A 17,492-nucleotide genomic window follows, 5' to 3' on the forward strand; every position below is an offset into this window, starting at 1 on the left:
AAAAATTAATTTTTAAGCGAGAAAATTCTTGATGTGTTATACCTAAGTAGCACCAAAATCTAAATGTTTTGTAACAGTACAAAATAAACAGAAAACACCACATATTAGAAATTTCAGTGATTCTGTGTTGTTATCTCACACCACACTATTTTGATGACGTTTTGGTTTCTATTTTATCCTGTGCTAGGAATAAGAGAATTTTCGAAATACAGTTGTCAAATTCTCAGACACCTTCATCTAAGCTTCTGGTTTGTGTACAAAATCTGGACATTCTGTTTGCGTTAGCATTAAAAGTACATTAACATTACGCACATAAATAAATATAGTAAAAATATAAAATGATCACGTTTCCCAATTTTTTATAATCTTATTTACATAAACAGTGTCAGTTAAGAAAAATCTTAAAGAATGATGGACGAGAAGTTAGGACCGGGTGTGGCCTAGTGGTTAGTGTTCACTACTTCTGTTTGCGGAAAAAAAGACGAATTAGTCATGTTCTGTACATTGGAGAGGAAGTGCGTTATAGGTAGAGATGACAACCAACACCCCTCTACCCCCTGTTTGATAAGACGAGAGTAACTAAGTTTTGGTAAAGTCCATCAGTTCAAAATTATGGACGGCTTTGCGCTATTAGCCTTTAGTAATGTTTTACACGAAAGTTCTGAAATAAACATGATAAAATTTACTATAGAGCATTTCCACATTCTGTACTAGTGTTATCGTTTTTTGTTTTGTGAAATTACAGAGTTACGAGAAAAGTAGTGTAGCGAAATTTGACCCTTCTTGTCTCTTTTCAGAACTTCATAGAAATTAGTTCGTTGCTAATACTATAGTATAAACAGCATTTAACAATATTAAGTAATAGAGTATAGATCTCGTATCATAAGAAAATAAAAGTTTTAAAAACATTCTACCAGAATTTTCTTTTCTTATGTTCTTAATTGTTGAATTGTATTATAATCTGCAAAGCCTAAATGCAGTCTTCTAGAAATATACCACCAAAGATTAAATATATTCAATTTACTTTCATTTGAGACTGTTGCTTTTCAGCCACCGTAGTTTGGGTTGTTGAACTTTGCGCATTCACTAGTGCGCATACCATGAACATCATCATGGCAGCAGCCGCTAGGAGGGGTCTTTGTGGTTGTTTGTTAACTATGTGCATTTCCGGACTGGCAGATTCGATGTCACAGTATTCTTTTGAAGTGGAAATTTGAGCTAAACCTAGTGATGGCTACGGCAGCCAACGGAGACAGTGAAGATAAGTTAGTGTGCCGAGAATTTTGTGAAAAACACGCGAGGCTGGTAGCAGCCGAGTTTGCCGCTAGTTACCGTTTGTTTCTCAATGAACATCCTAATGTAGTGCGAAGTGTAACAGCTCAGGAGTTATCCCGGAAATTTACGGACTTATTTCAAGAGTTCTTTGAAGCTGAATTGAAAAGGCGAGACGGAAACTCGGCTTGTGCGGAAACTAGAGGATTATCTAGCGCCGCTAACGGCCACGGAACTCAGGACACCTCAGTAAGCAGTACAGATAATATAAAATCCAGGCCACCTAGACACAACAACACATCACAAGAAAACCTTCGAAGTTTTGCTAATCACGAAGATTATAGTGATCTTTCTGACCCGGAGATTGAATCACCAAAAGCTCATCACAGACCGTTTTTTAGACGATTATCGTTTAAAGGGTTAAAAAAGGGAAAAGGACTGTTTCATAAACAACATTCAGATGAAGTGGAACTGTCCCATTCTCACCACGACAGAAGAACTAAGGCAGAAAAACATGAAAAAACAAAGTTAGCCAAAATTGTTGTGGAATGTATTAAAGAAGGGATTGTTAATTATCTTACTGGGGACAACCTCGATGGAAAACAGAAGTGGGAAAAGTGTAGATTAGCGCTTGTAAAGACAACTGCAGGATATATGCTAGAATTCTATTCCCCTCCAAAAGTAAGTACTGCTGAATTTCCTACGTGGGTAGTTTTTAATAATTGCTTATATTTTGTAAACAGTTTCACGGATATACAAACTACATGAAACACTAAGTTAATTAAATTGCTCGTGTAGTTTTAAAAGTCAACTTAATATAATCGTATATCATTTAATAGGTGAAAGAATATATTCTGAATTAATTGCAGTGTGGATATATATACATATTTCTGTGTGTATTTTATAATTATCTGTATTACAAACACGGACATATATAAACAATATAGTTGATGTTTTTTTAACTGAATGTTTTAGGTTATAGCAAAGGCCCTAATGATAAAAAGGAACGTTAATTTGTTTTCTTTTTCAGGAAAAACATTCATTATTATTATAATTAGGCCAAACTTTTTACCCCTCTAATTGAAGTATATTTTATTTGGAAAATTCAGTGTTATAAAATAAAACACATGTTGGGTGTATCGTCATTGTTTGATAAAATAATGACAGTTGAGCAAGGTTGTTCTTTGCTTATATTGTTAAATATCATAGCTATGTTTGATTTCGTTAGTATCTTCAAAAAGTAATTGTTAGCAAGGTTATCGCTTGGTTTTCAATCCCTGTAACATGGTTGAATAGATATTTCATGTTAAAATTATATTTATTTATATATTAAATAACGAATGTTCTAGCACTTCTATGACGAAAACGACCAAGTTATGGAAAGGGCTAAAACACTAGAATGTTACATTTACAGGTATCCGATTTTAATCAAAGTTCGTTTTGTGGATACTTTAAGTCATATAATAAGCAATAAAGCAGTCGTTCGTTGCGCCTACCGAGCTCACATTTCGACAACGTATTCCTTTCGTAATGTTCAAATCTTATCTCATTTTGACAAAGTAAACAGCGCTGTTGTTAATATCATGACGGTGCTACTATAGTATCTAACATATGCTCTTTTTAATGTCTATTAAGCCTAACGTGGGAAAAAAAATGTTATATATATAAAACCTTATTCCCACGTTTGGCTTGTTAGATATTCAGTATATTGTCTTCATTTGCCGAAATAATGATGTAAAAATATGTATGGTATTTTTACCATCTTTTATTTTTAATCGTTGGCCAAGTACGTAGCAAGCTATATTGTTGATTGAAGAATCTAAGGTTTGAGACCTGATGATGCTGTGATCGCGTTATAAAAGTGATAGCCAATCCTGTTATTCGATTCAAGTAGTTAGGGGATCCATGGTGGTAATTATGCTGGCTTACAAAAAAACAACAACAAAATAAACGAGTATCGAGACTTACAGAGAGCGAAACACAGATGTTGCTTTGTGTAGATTTGCGCTTAACAACTTACGGTTGGGTAAACTTCTTTTGGTGGCGGTATTATTGGCTGGTCAGTAGTTTAAAATTAAAGACAGACTTCTGATCTGGGCGTCAAGCACGTATAAAATGCTGTTCAGGTCGATAATTGAAATCGTTTTTTTAAAACGTTGTTAGTATTTACTTAATAACAGTTTGTAGCCTGCGTAATTGAGAATTAATTTTATATGCATTTCTTCTGTGCAGTGTTACCGCCAGTAAGCGGTAAGTCTAAAGGCTTGTAACATTCAAGACTGGGTCTTGACATCTGTGGTGGGCACAGCATAGAGAGCCCATTGTGTAGTCTGGTGATTAACTACGAACACAAATCTTGACCCTCCCCCCCGACCCACACACCAATGGCGCAGCAGTATGTCTGCGGACTTACAACACTAGCATCCGGGTTTCGATACCTATTGTGAGCATAGTACACATAGCCCATTATGCAGCTTTGTGCGTAATTATCTACAAATAAATCTTGTTATTATTAGCATAAAACACAGTTGCCGTTGATGAAAATTAATATACGTTTATCTTGAAAATGTTTAGAACACGTCGCTAACGCAGTAGTCATGTTAAATAAACAGTAGTAATGAAATTACTTTTATATATTACAAGAAACTCGTGCTTTTACAAATACGCAGTTTAAGATGTTGTGTACCATCCCCAAGCAACAGAGACAAATCTCGCGTCAACAGTGGTGCCTTACGTGTTATTCTTGTCGTTGTTATCCTGCACTATTACCATGTGATTTTTTATCAATTCTTCCTTTGTGACTATTATCGAGTATCATCCATCGCATTAAATTATACATTAATAAGCAATGTCATTATTGTAACGTAGTTTCAGTCTACTTACGATAACAGTTACACTTGCAATAAATACATCAGTATTAGGCTTGTCATGTCTTTAACTACTGTACGTTTTATCCAGTACTTTAGTAGAATTAGAATGGTGTGTAATATCGGTATTCCAAACACACTTTATTTTATTAATTTCCTGTAAGTGAGGTGGTAATCTATCGGCACGTGTTTGACATCAGACTTCCTATCTCAAAGGGTGACTATCTCGGATGTTCTGTGATGTAGAAGGCCTTCCTGCACATTTTGCAATGCTCCGTCTGGAATTCATTCGAATTTCATGACTTGACAATACCAATGTTGACTGTTTCATTCTTCAGGTCCACCGAAGTTACTACAATCGAGAATCCACCACGACTAGTTGGAGTGTTTGGTTCTACCGTCCTTCAGTCCCTGGTTTTAAATTTATTTCTGGTACGAGTAGTGGTTGGTAAAATAACTTATTGTTGTCCACAAGTTCAACCTATGGTTTTGTATTTATCACGTGTTACATTAGGTCTTCTTTTGTCACAGACTGTAAAACTGTTTCAAGCAAGTCTAAAGGATGAACAGTTGATAAATATATTGCAAGCCTTTCAATCAACGAATCCATTAACTTATGGACTTGTTTGTTTAAATAATGCACTTTTCGCCCCAGTTGAGCAGATGGAGTATTCTCAGCTGAGCTTCATCCTTTAAGTTAAGATAACTGTTTTTTTCTGATAACTGGTTGGACTCTTGGATTCGCCTGTAGAGCATTGTTCCCAGATTTATTATCACTTGTTGATTGTCCACAGTTTTCACTGTAATGGTCACGTTTTTCTTTTTTTATAACATGCTTTAGAAAGACTCTTTATTCCCTTTGTCTGCAGTTCCTGGTATTATGTCGTTTTAAGTTATAGTTGAAACACCCATTTTTTTGGTTATTTACTTCTTCCATTCTGTTTAACTAGTTCACTAAACATTTTATTAATGTTTCGCTGATCTTTGTGTATAAATAAATGTCAACACCTTTTTTTTAAGCTTCTGCAGCAAAGATAAGACCCGTTTCTCTTGTAGGCGCACGTGATCAACATGGAGTTGGATGCACTGACATGTACCAGATTTCGTTTTTAATTTGTTTCCTTGTTAAATGAACATTTTAGACTTTTCTTTTCTTTTACAAGGCATTCTTAATACAGTAAATAGAATATTTCTAATTTATTAGTTTTGATTGGTTGGTGTAGTTACTTTGTGTCTAGTGAAAACTATCACCCAAGAATAAATTCACCTTCCAAGGAAATAATCGCACATATATATATATATATAAAACAATATTTATTCTGCTTCCAGACGTTATAAGTTGTATCATTAAATGCAGCAGTTCGTGTTGTCTGCCAAACTGATTTATTTCAACGATCTTGAAAAGCATCAACAAACAAACAGAAACTAAATTTAAGCAAACGGTTTTTTGAAATATCAGGTGCCTTAAAAACATGACGTGAAATAAAATGGGTCTTGAACTCTCACGTAGATGGGTGCGTGATACCGGTATCGGATGTGCTGTTGAACATGGCCGAGATAAGTTTGGTAAATCGTTATCATCTGTTATACACATGTTACAAAATCTTCAACAAAGAAAGCAGTAACATTGGGAACTCGTCTTCATCAGTACACCTACATAAGAACACTTTCTTACACACACATATGTTTTAATTTTGTATTTTGGCAAACGTATATTATGTGACTGACCGGGTGTTGGTTTTTTTTTTCTCTTTCATCTTTTGATGTTTGTGCTCCCTTTGCGTGCCCCCTTTCCTCCTAGTGACCCTGCAGGCTGGAGGTCAGGATTCGATACCCGTGGTTGGTAGCGCACAGAGGGTCCATTGTGCTTAACAAGGACTAAAACCGAAATTTGTAAGTGTTTTCGAGGAAATACGTACATTATATAGGATGTCTTGGATTTGGCTGGTATTGAGCCAATAAATACAGAGTTTCATAATAGTAGCTGCATTTTTTTCTTCTGTGTTAAGAGTTGGTTACTTGTCCGTTGTCCTCCACGTTTAACTGTCATAGTTAAGAGTTGGTCACTTGTCCATTGTCCTCCACGTTTAACTGTCACATTTCTGTTGCTGTCATATTTGTGCATATAGAGCTTTACAATTATTTTGGCTAATGCATCACTTTATACAGTGGAAGGGTTAACAGTGGTTGTCCACAAATCAGGTAGTTCTAGGTGAATACCATTATTATACAACAAGTTTTCTACTTTAGTATTGTTATTATAAGAAATTGGAGGTTTCAAGTGAAATATATTTATCATAATAAACCATAGGTTTTAGTTCAGTATATCTATATTATACATATCAGAGTTTTGTAGTTCAAAATTGTTATTATAAAAAGCACAGAAACTTACTTCAATATCCATATTATAAATGCCTGAGTTATAGAACGTTGCTATTTACGGACTGAAGACAGGTATGACATTTAGATCACTCCAATCAACTAATATGTGGTTTTCAATATATTATTCCGATACTTTAGCATACTATACAACCAGTACAACAGAATTTCAAGGTATGATTTGTTATTACTATACAACCAATACAACTGTATGTCGAGGTATGATTTGTCACTACTATACAATCAATACAAGAGTATGTTGAGGTATGATTTGTCATTACTATACAACCAATACAACAGTATGTCGAGGTATGATTTGTCATTACTATACAACCAATACAACAGTATGTCAGGGTATGATCTGTCATTATTATACTACCAATATATCAGGATCTCAAAGTATGATTTGTCACTACTATATAATCAATACAAGAGTATGTCAAGTTATAATTTTTCATTATTTCTCTCCTAACTACCAGTGCATCAGTATGTCGAGGTATGATTTGCCATTACTATTCAACCAATACAACAGTATGTCGAGGTATGATTTGTCATTACTATACAACCAATACAACAGTATGTCGAGGTATGATTTGTCACTACTATATAATCAATACAACAGTATGTCGAGGTATGATTTGTCACCACTATATAATCAATACAACAGTATGTCGAGGTGTAATTTATCATTACTATACAACCAACACAACAGTATGTCAAGGTATAATTTGTCACTACTATATAATCAATACAACAGTATGTCGAGGTGTAATTTATCATTACTATACAACCAACACAACAGTATGTCAAGGTATAATTTGTCATTACTATACAACCAATACAACAGTATGTCAAGGTGTAATTTGTCATTCCTATACAACCAATACAACAGTATATCAAGGTGTAATTTGTCATTACTATACAACCAATACAACAGTATGTCAAGGTGTAATTTGTCATTACTATACAACCAATACAACAGTATGTCAAGGTGTAATTTGTCATTACTATACAACCAATACAACAGTATGTCAAGGTATAATTTGTCATTACTATACAACCAATACAACAGTATGTCAAGGTGTAATTTTCATTACTATACAACCAATACAACAGTATATCAAGGTATAATTTATCATTACTATACAACCAATACAACAGTATGTCAAGGTGTAATTTGTCATTACTATACAACCAATACAACAGTATGTCAAGGTGTAATTTGTCATTATTTTACTCCTGGTGTAAGACTGCTGTCACATTCCCCTCTTATCATTAATTTTGCTTTCATCTTTTTTAATAAAACTTTAAACGTACTCCATTACTTTTGTAGTCATTACTTGCGCAGAATCCATTTTCCCTCTTAGAGGTTTCTCGCCGCAAGTGGTGTTCAAGCTATATTTTAGGGGCTAAATACAATATGGTTAATTTAAGGCGTTTGTGCGTACAGAGTGAAAGACCGGGCGTGTATCGATTTTAGTACTATCGTGAAAACGTTGCGTATTTCCCAACGTTATGTACACGATATGTTAATTTAAAAAACAAAAATTACTTTGTCCAAATTTAATCCGAATAAGGAGGAACAATCGGGTGGGGAATTCGGTTGTCATGGAGATTGCATATGATGACCCGAAGGAAGTACATGGCACTGAGCATAAATTTGTGGTCATTGATTCGTGTAACTTTTGTTTTTCACCAGGATCATTTTCTTTTGATGAAAAGACAGCGATTTAATTGATGAACCTTCCCAAGCGAGAAACGAAACAGTTAAAAGTTGTGTATTTGTTTGTGTCTGTCTGTATGTCGGGCAATTAAAGGATAGGTCAGCAAAGTAGAAATTTTTGGAACGTTGTTTGTTTATTTCTTTTTAATAATGTTCCCACGGTCCTATGCATTTACCTAACAAAGGGTCACACGCCGTGAACATTTGGACTCACAGGCCGAACACGTTAATCACTGTGCCACCATGGGCCTCTAACATGGACATGATGATAAGTTAAAGCTATATTTTAGGTTGGTGTACGATGACCGAAGAAGGTCGAAACGTTGTTCTCTCTTCTATGTAAAATATTTTCTCAACCCAAACGAGCCGTTTTTGCATATATATTTCTCTACAAGTGGGTTTTCTCGACATTACTGAGGTTGATATATTGTCTTTGGTACTACGTATGTACCTTTTATAGTTCGTGAAACCGAAAGGAAATCAATTTCAAAAAAGAACACGTTGCAGACAGCTCGTGGCTTGACCTTTTATCCAGAAGAGGGAGTCACAGACAGATCATAGCTTGACCTTTTGTCCAGAAGGGAGTCACAGACAACTCGTACTTTCCCCTTTTACCCAAAGAGGGATCACAGACAGCCTATGGCTTGACCTTTTATCCAAAAGAGGGAGTCACAGACAGCTTGTGGTCTAACCTTTTATCCAGAACAAGGAGTCACAGTAATTATCCTGAATATTTTAATATTTGTATGAATATATAAATATTTACATGATTTTTAAGTATCTGTTTTATAATGCAGATTTCACAGTATATGCTTTAAATTAATTTGTATAATTAATTGAACAGTTTTTAAAGTGCCCTGTCCTAGTTAATGGGTGTTTTACATAAGAAACATGGGTCTAGGCCTAGGTGAACAACCGTCTAAGGCTCACCAGCGCTTAGTGGGGGCCAACTCAACAGACACGTGGTCTCGCTAGCCTTTCGCCACGGGCTGTAATTACTTTTACCACTAACTCATGTAAACAATATTTAGTTCGGGAATCGTGTATTACCTCTACAGTGAGACTGATGGTATTGTTATCTCTACGGTATGTCTTATGGTATCGTAGAGTACGTGTATTACCTCTACAGTGAGACTAATGGTATTGTTATCTCTACGGTATGTTTTATGGTATCGTAGAGTACTTTTTTATAATATCTCTGTTAAGAAAATTATTAACATGCGAGGATTATTAATTATTCGTTTCTGAAGCGTAGATGAAATGAGAAAACGCTAAGTGAACTACATTAAAATATGCAACAAAGCAAGTTTAAGAAGCCATGGGGCAACTTGGGGTTCCTGCCTAGAACCCCAAACCTCTTTGATTTACCACAGAATACCTCGGAAATACTAACTTTCTCCGCCATTAAAAAAAAAAAAAAAGCTAGTTCTACTGGGGAAGGGGAGTCAGCATTACAATAAAATCTAGGTGTAACCCCCCGATTGATGGATGCAAATAACCCATTGATTTATCCGTTTCAACAAAAACCTTGCACTCACATGGTTTAATAATGCTTTTTTTAAACACCTGGACAACATTTAAGAAATAATTTGTTTTAAATTATTCGGTGAGACAGCTGATTGGTGGAATTGAAGTTACGTTCATTGACGCTTTTGGATAAACGTTGAAATTCACGAGTTTTTCGTCGCCGCACGTTTCTAGAAAATACAATAAAGTAATTGGAATAGGCCTGGCATGGCCAAGCGCGTAAGGCGTGCGACTCGTAATCCGAGGGTCGCGGGTTCGCGCCCGCGTCGCGCCAAACATGCTCTCCCTCTCAGCCGTGGGGATGTATAATGTGACGGTCAATCCCACTATTCGTGGGTAAAAGAGTAGCCCAAGAGTTGGCGGTGGGTGGTGATGACTAGCTGCCTTCCCTCTAGTCTTACACTACTAAATTAGGGACGGCTAGCACAGATAGCCCTCGAGTAGCTTTGTGCAAAATTCCAAAAAAAACAAAACAAAGTAATTGGAAATTGTCTCAAGATTCGGTAATTAAATCAATCTCAGAGTAAGCGACTCTGTCGCTGTGGGTCGCCTGCACTTAAAGAATCAGAAAACGTTTCTTCAACCGTCATCCCGACTGTTTACAGTCCCGACCTTGTTGGAGGTTCGAAACTCGACTATTTACACTGACCTGTGACAGATCGCAAGTTCAAGAATTTCTAGCAGTAATTCTGCTTCTATGCGTTCCACCACAGTTATCAAAACTCAATTTGTTAAGCGTTATAAGACCTTAGCCACTGTGTGAATGAGAGTGGGAGGCGGCATGTGAATTACACCCACTTCTTAGTTGCGTTATATACTTACAATGAATTCAGTGGCAGACCTCTACAAAAAGTTGTATCAATAAGTTATCCGTATTTTGTCGACCACAGGAATCGAAACTCGAATTTTATTGCTATATAAGTTCAAACTTATACCGTTGAGCCACTCATGGATTGCACTGAGTTATACGACAAGCACTGACTGTTTATTTTGATACTTCATGTTTAGAATAATGTAAGATTACATATTTATAAAAAAAGGTAATTGGTTTGGTTTGTTTTGAATTTCGCGCAAAGCTACACGAGGGCTGTCTGCGCTAGCCTTCTCTAATTTAGCAGTTTAAGACTAAATGGAAGGTAGCGAAGCCCGAGGATGTGTTTGGATGCCATCCGTTAAACATTTTTCATATTTCAAACTAGTTAGCTGATGGAGTTGACCAATCGTGAAGCCAGAAGTGTTAGGGTTCGAAACGAGTCAGTTGATTTGCGTTCATTCTTGGGTGGAAATTCCTCTCAGAAAGTCGTCGGTGTTCCAGAAATATAAACTGGTCCAAAAGCAACTGGGTCATAAATGTAAGAAGATATGTTTGTGGACTACGTAAAGGAAAGAGGATATTTATGAAATACTGTCCCATAAACCCACGAAGTACTGAATACGAACACAATCCGCTGTAAAATCAAAGAACTAATGAATGGAAGCAAAGTAAAAATGCCACATGTTAAACCTGCTATAATCATGCCAACGAGACCTTTCGATCGATACTAGGACTCGTCAGGCCGTCTGGAATGCGACAGACAGTATGAAAAGTTTTTTTGTTAATTTTGTTTTAAATCTAACAAGAAGTTTTGAAAAGTAAACTTTTTTTGTGAATTTTAAAATTTCGTGGAACGGTCACTTTTCAGACCAAATATGAAAGGACCAGGTTTCAATTTTGCTGTGGGGTGAAACGGAAGTAGTCCCAGAAAACCCATTTACTTTGGGCAGGTATCAACAAATATACTCGTCTTGTGCACGCAAGGATTTTGGAAAATCAAAGAGTGTAGTTATACATAGATTAATGGCAAAACACATCAGATTTAATAAGGTGATATGTTTTTAAAAAGCGATTAGAAGATACGTTTGGGAATAGTTATGGATTATTCAATGTACTGATTTAATCAAATGGAAAAGTATTTTTGCCAAAAACTACTTACGTCTGTTGTAGGGAATTTTCGTGTTTGTTTGTTGCGACAGACGTAATATCGATATAGGTGGCGTATGTACATATATATTATATATATATTGTGTGAATGAAATTAAGCAGACGTATTTTAATTTTTATCAATTTCTACTTCGGTCATTTACAAATCAGATTTTAAATAAGAAATCGTTCGTAACACAACGTTATTTACTTTCTAATAATAGATTTAAGTTTAAATAAATGTTTGTTCGAAAACACTACGCACGAGAATATTACACTTTTTTTGTTGTTTTTTTAAGGTTTTAATGCACGAAGTCTCCCACAATTTCGTTTCACGGTGGCAGAGATATACTGTTTTTATTTTTTAATGCCATTATTCTATTTGCATTTAAAGTTACTCCTATTACAAACTACGTCAAACTTCAGACTGCTGTGCTGAGTTACGGTCGTGGAAAAGTAGTTTTGTAGAATAATAAATAATTAATAGTTTTGTGGAATAATTCGATTATCATCTCGCTTCCTACTTCACTTTTTAGAATTAGTAATAACTCTCTCAGTTTTACATTTCTACGTTTTTGATTTAAATACACAGATTCTAAGACCACACAAAGTGTATACCGCTAAAGTAAGTCTCCTCTCTCTAAATTATATCCTGTTCTTGGTGATTTTGAAACAACCTGTTTTTTTGTTAATTGATTTTTAAACCAACACGATAAAATGAATTAATTTATCGACTTGGCAAATCAACCCAAACAGAATAAAGGAAAGATTCATTAGAATACGCCTCCCTTTAATGCAGCGGTAAGTCTACGGATTTACAACGCTAAAATCAGGGGTTCGATTCCGCTCGGTGGGCTCAGCAGATAGCCTGATGTGGCTTTGCTGTAAGAAAACACAAACACGGCCATTAGAATACCTCGCCCCTGGTGGCTCAGTGGAAAGTTTTAAGAGCTATAATACTAAAGAAATCAAGTTTTGATACCCACGTCGGGTAGAGCACAGATAGTCCGTGGTATAGGTTTGCGCTAAACAACAAATAAAAATTTTTTTTTCTTATATTTTTGAACTGACCGTTTATTCTTGGTTATACTTCACACACATGTGCATTAAAGATAAATTTGGTTCGGTTTTTGAATCTCGCGCAAAGCTACACGAGGGCTTTCTGCGCTAGCCGTCCATAATTTAAGCAGTGTAAGACTAGAGGGAAGGCAGCTAGTCATCATCACCCACCGCCAACTATCGGGATAATCTTTTACCAACGAATAGTGGGATTGACCGTAAAATTATAACGCCCCATGGCTCAAAGGGCTAGCATGTTTGGTGTGACAGGGATTCGAACCCGCGACCCTCAGATTAAGATTTGAGCGCCACTTGGCCATGCTAGGCCATAATAGCTGTAGATGTAAGAAATTAAAGATTCCTGGGAGTGGGTGGATTTTATTCGATTGGAATTGTTAATTTCTATAATATGGAATTTATCAAATCTGATTTTCAGTTGTGGCTGTATCATATTTTTAAATAAAAATAACAAAAATTGTTATTACAAATCGACCAAAATAATAATTTAAAGTAGAAAGACAGTTGAAAGTAAAAATAAGTGTTTTTGTTGTGAGGTCGAAGCATGCGCTGCAGGAATCCAATCTCGAATTTTACCGATTTATCCCCTCAAACTTACCGCTGAGCTATCACAGTGGTTGTTGGTGGGGGTTGGGGGTGAAGCAAAGATTAAACGAAGAAATACAAATTAAATACGGTGTTTTAATACCTTACAAAACGACTGAAAACACAATGCGAATCTCTTCGAAACTTTGCCATCGATCAGCCAAACGACTCGACATTCTACACAGATAGGCACTGTATTAGGCGACCACAGAGAATATGGCTGGCTTTGGAAAGATCAAATTTCTTTGATTACAACGTCACGTGACATTGAGTGCAATCGAGTGGCTGGTAACAGGCACACGCAAATTGTTTTATTCTCTGGCTTCTTCATAATCTTAAGATTCGTAACTGTTTCGTTGAGGCTTGGATTAATTTTTATTTGGTGTTGTTCGCTGTTAAAGCTTAAGACTCCTCCCTAGACACTAGGAATCTTTTAGAAACGGTTGAAAGAAGGTCAGACAGGCATAATTTTGAAAACAAAATACATAGTATATAAGAGAAATTCCCCGTCATTCCTCATTTTGTACTTTTCTAATTCGTGCCTGAATATTATAGGCCACTGATCAGCGACAGAAATTTGGAAAACGAATATTTATGTTTACTGTGTCAGATTAAAACTATCGTGAAAGAAGAAAAGGTAAATTTGACACGATTACGCTATTCCACTTTATCAGGATTTTTTTTCACTCATTAATCTCCAGACTATATTTATTATTTCCGAAAGAATTACCCGTTCAATATAAAAAAAGTTGATAGAAAATACGACCAGAGTGATATAATAAACAACGTGTAGGCCTAATATGGATTTTACTGATAGTTCGTGTTCTTTCTTAGCGAAGAAGGCCTAACTTGTAGGCCTAATTTTGCAGTTAAATTAACATCCAAGTTTTGTTTACGTCAAATACGAAAAGTAATTTTTCCATTAGATTATAAAATACACACGCCAGGATGTGCTGAGTGTTATAGTTGTATAACATTTAAATCGGTGACAGGAAATAATATCTAACTAAATTAATAATTGTATGTTAATTACCTAAAAACCTATCTGTTCAGGAACAATATTTAGAGTGGCATGTATTCACAGTCTCCATACAACATCGGGAACCAAAAGGTTACGTGAAAGTGACACCTGATCTTTTAGTCTTTTAAACTTCACTTGTTGGTAGAAGTATTCAGAGTGAACTAGCTTCCAATGAAATTAAAAACCTTATGAGTGGGGATGATAAGGTACATCTGTCCATAAAATACAAATAATGTTCCAGATCGTTAGAAGCTTGGTTAGAATATATCTTTTGAACATAATATGTCGGTGGTTTCTTTCAGAAAACTAGAACAAGACTTATGGTGTACAGATTACATTCAGAGATCTAGAACAAGATTCCTGGCTGTAAAATTTTGTTTCTGTCAAAATACAAATCAGTGCACAGAGATATGGTAGTCATGTTGGTCAGCAACTGTTATTTGAAGGTGCACCTTTTCTGAACTACAGAAAAACTGAAAAGTCTTATTTCCAGTTTTATTTTTATACGATAATAGAATGTTACAGTGAATATTCACCGACAGCGGTAAACAAAAACAAAAATGGTTTCAGCACCAGGAATCATAAATACACGTTTTAATAAACGTATGAAACTTAAAGCTTATTTTCACCCACGTTATTTAGAATTTACTGGAATTAGTTACTGTTTTGTCATTCCAAGTTGGAAGTTAAGTAAAAACATGTATTATATAAGTTTCAAGCTCGGTTTCTACATAAGTAAGTAAATAAAAGTTCGTGTGAAGGAGGGTAAACGGTTACCGGTTACTGAGATGACACAATGTTATAAGTAGAATTGTTTGAAAGTACGGTAGCTTTTATTGGTTATTACAAAGAAAGTAACTTTGTATGACGTTTGTTGTTGGGACAGGTAAACGGATAGACAGTGCTATTCACAACCAACTTATGTTGGTCTGGGTTATAGAAAATAACAACAACAAAAACTAACTTCTGTGAATTTTTATGTCACATGTTTCAGAACAAGCGAATCAACGGCATATATCGGCACCAGCGAAAAGATCTTGCCAGCAACTCTTTCTTTTAAACGAAAGCAATTTCAATAAACTTATAAATTCTGAAGCCATGATTATTTTGACTGAAATCAAATTTATGGAATTTTAACTTTTTAATTTAACGAAATAAGATATATTACATTCAGACGAACGTATAATTTTTATACATGTATATATAGCTGTGATCACTGTAACACTTCCACTACATAAAATAAATAATAATGGCTTAGTTTATGAAAAAACACTCAGTTTTTATTCCTTAATTTTTTAACAATGCTTACACATTAAGGTATAGAAAATCCTATTCAGTAAGTCTATCAAAAACGGACTCTTGAGGGAATAAACTAGTTTTAATTGATACTAAAAAGGATAAAGGCGTGTTAGTTTGGTTATAATTAAAGGTGCTAGAGAACAGTACACAGGAGCGCACAAAGAACCTGTAATATATCCAACATTCAAAGAGCAGCTCATAGCAGGCTGTGAAGGACTTCATCCATGTGTTAGTTTCTAAACCCTGCAGGAATAGTATATAATGAGTTGAAGACAGGTTTATAAGGACATCTGTTCACATTTTGTTATACTTTTCAACATTTTATAATATACTGTAAAGTACGTTACTATACTGTAAAGTACGTTAATATAGTGTAAAGTACGTTAATGTAATGTAAAGTACGTTAATATAGTGTAAAGTACGTTAATGTAATGTAAAGTACGTTAGCAATTATTATAGTCATAGCTGCACACATCAAGGATAAAACCTTGAGAAGTTACATAAGGTAGATATGTATATGTACAGACTTAGAGAAGTTACATGAGGTAGATATGTATATGTACAGACTTAGAGAAGTTACATGAGGTAGATATGTATATGTACAGACTTGGAGAAGTTACATGAGGTAGATGTGTATATGTACAGACTTAGAGAAGTTACATAAGGTAGATATGTATATGTACAGACTTAGAGAAGTTACATGAGGTAGATATGTATATGTACAGACTTAGAGAAGTTACATGAGGTAGATATGTATATGTACAGACTTGGAGAAGTTACATGAGGTAGATGTGTATATGTACAGACTTAGAGAAGTTACATGAGGTAGATATGTATATGTACAGACTTAGAGAAGTTACATGAGGTAGATATGTATATGTACAGACTTGGAGAAGTTACATGAGGTAGATGTGTATATGTACAGACTTAGAGAAGTTACATGAGGCAGATATGTATATGTACAGACTTGGAGAAGTTACATGAGGTAGATATGTATATGTACAGACTTAGAGAAGTTACATGAGGTAGATATGTATATGTACAGACTTGGAGAAGTTACATGAGGTAGATATGTATATGTACAGACTTAGAGAAGTTACATGAGGTAGATATGTATATGTACAGACTTAGAGAAGTTACATGAGGTAGATATGTATATGTACAGACTTTGAGAAGTTACATAAGGTAGATATGTATATGTACAGACTTGGAGAAGTTACATAAGGTAGATATGTATATGTACAGTTTGTTTGTGTCTGAATTTCGCACAAAGCTACTCGAGGGCTATCTGTGCTAACCGTCCTTAATTTAGCAGTGTAAGACTAGAGGGAAGACAGCTTGTCATCACCACCTACCGCCATCTCTTGGGCTACTATTTTACCAACGAACAGTGGGATTGACCGTAACATTATAACGCCCCCACGGCTGAAAGGGCGAGCATGTTTGGCGCGACCGGGATGCGAACCCGCGACCCTCAAATTACGAGTCGCACGCCTTAACACGCTTGGCCATACCAGGCCTTATATGTACAGACTTGGAGAAGCTACATAAGGTAGATATGTATATGTACAGACTTAGAGAAGTTGCATAAGGTAAATATATATGTACAATGTCAGGTATAGCTTGTGTGTGCGACACACTACACCTACAGTGTTACTTAGCTTTGTTGTGTGTCACCTTGAATTTGGATAAATGATTCTGTCCTAACATTGTTTTGGTTTGTTTTGAATTTCGCGCAAAGCTACTCGAGGGCTATCTGCGCTAGCCGTCCTAGGGTCTTAC

At 35.5% G+C, this 17,492-nt stretch overlaps 1 protein-coding gene across 1 annotated transcript in view; it reads left to right on the forward strand.

Moving 5' to 3' along the window:
- Nucleotides 1-1,103: 1,103 nt before the first annotated feature.
- The window catches only part of LOC143253906 (SH2B adapter protein 1-like), a 57,307-nt gene continuing 40,918 nt past the window's right edge, over nt 1,104-17,492 (forward strand). The window contains exon 1 of the mRNA XM_076508465.1: nt 1,104-1,953. Coding sequence (XP_076364580.1) covers nt 1,231-1,953 — 723 coding nt within the window. The 5' untranslated portion in view covers nt 1,104-1,230. The remainder of the gene's footprint in view (nt 1,954-17,492) is intronic.

This window comes from Tachypleus tridentatus, chromosome 6 (assembly GCF_004210375.1).
Source record: "Tachypleus tridentatus isolate NWPU-2018 chromosome 6, ASM421037v1, whole genome shotgun sequence".
Lineage (NCBI taxonomy): Eukaryota > Metazoa > Arthropoda > Merostomata > Xiphosura > Limulidae > Tachypleus > Tachypleus tridentatus.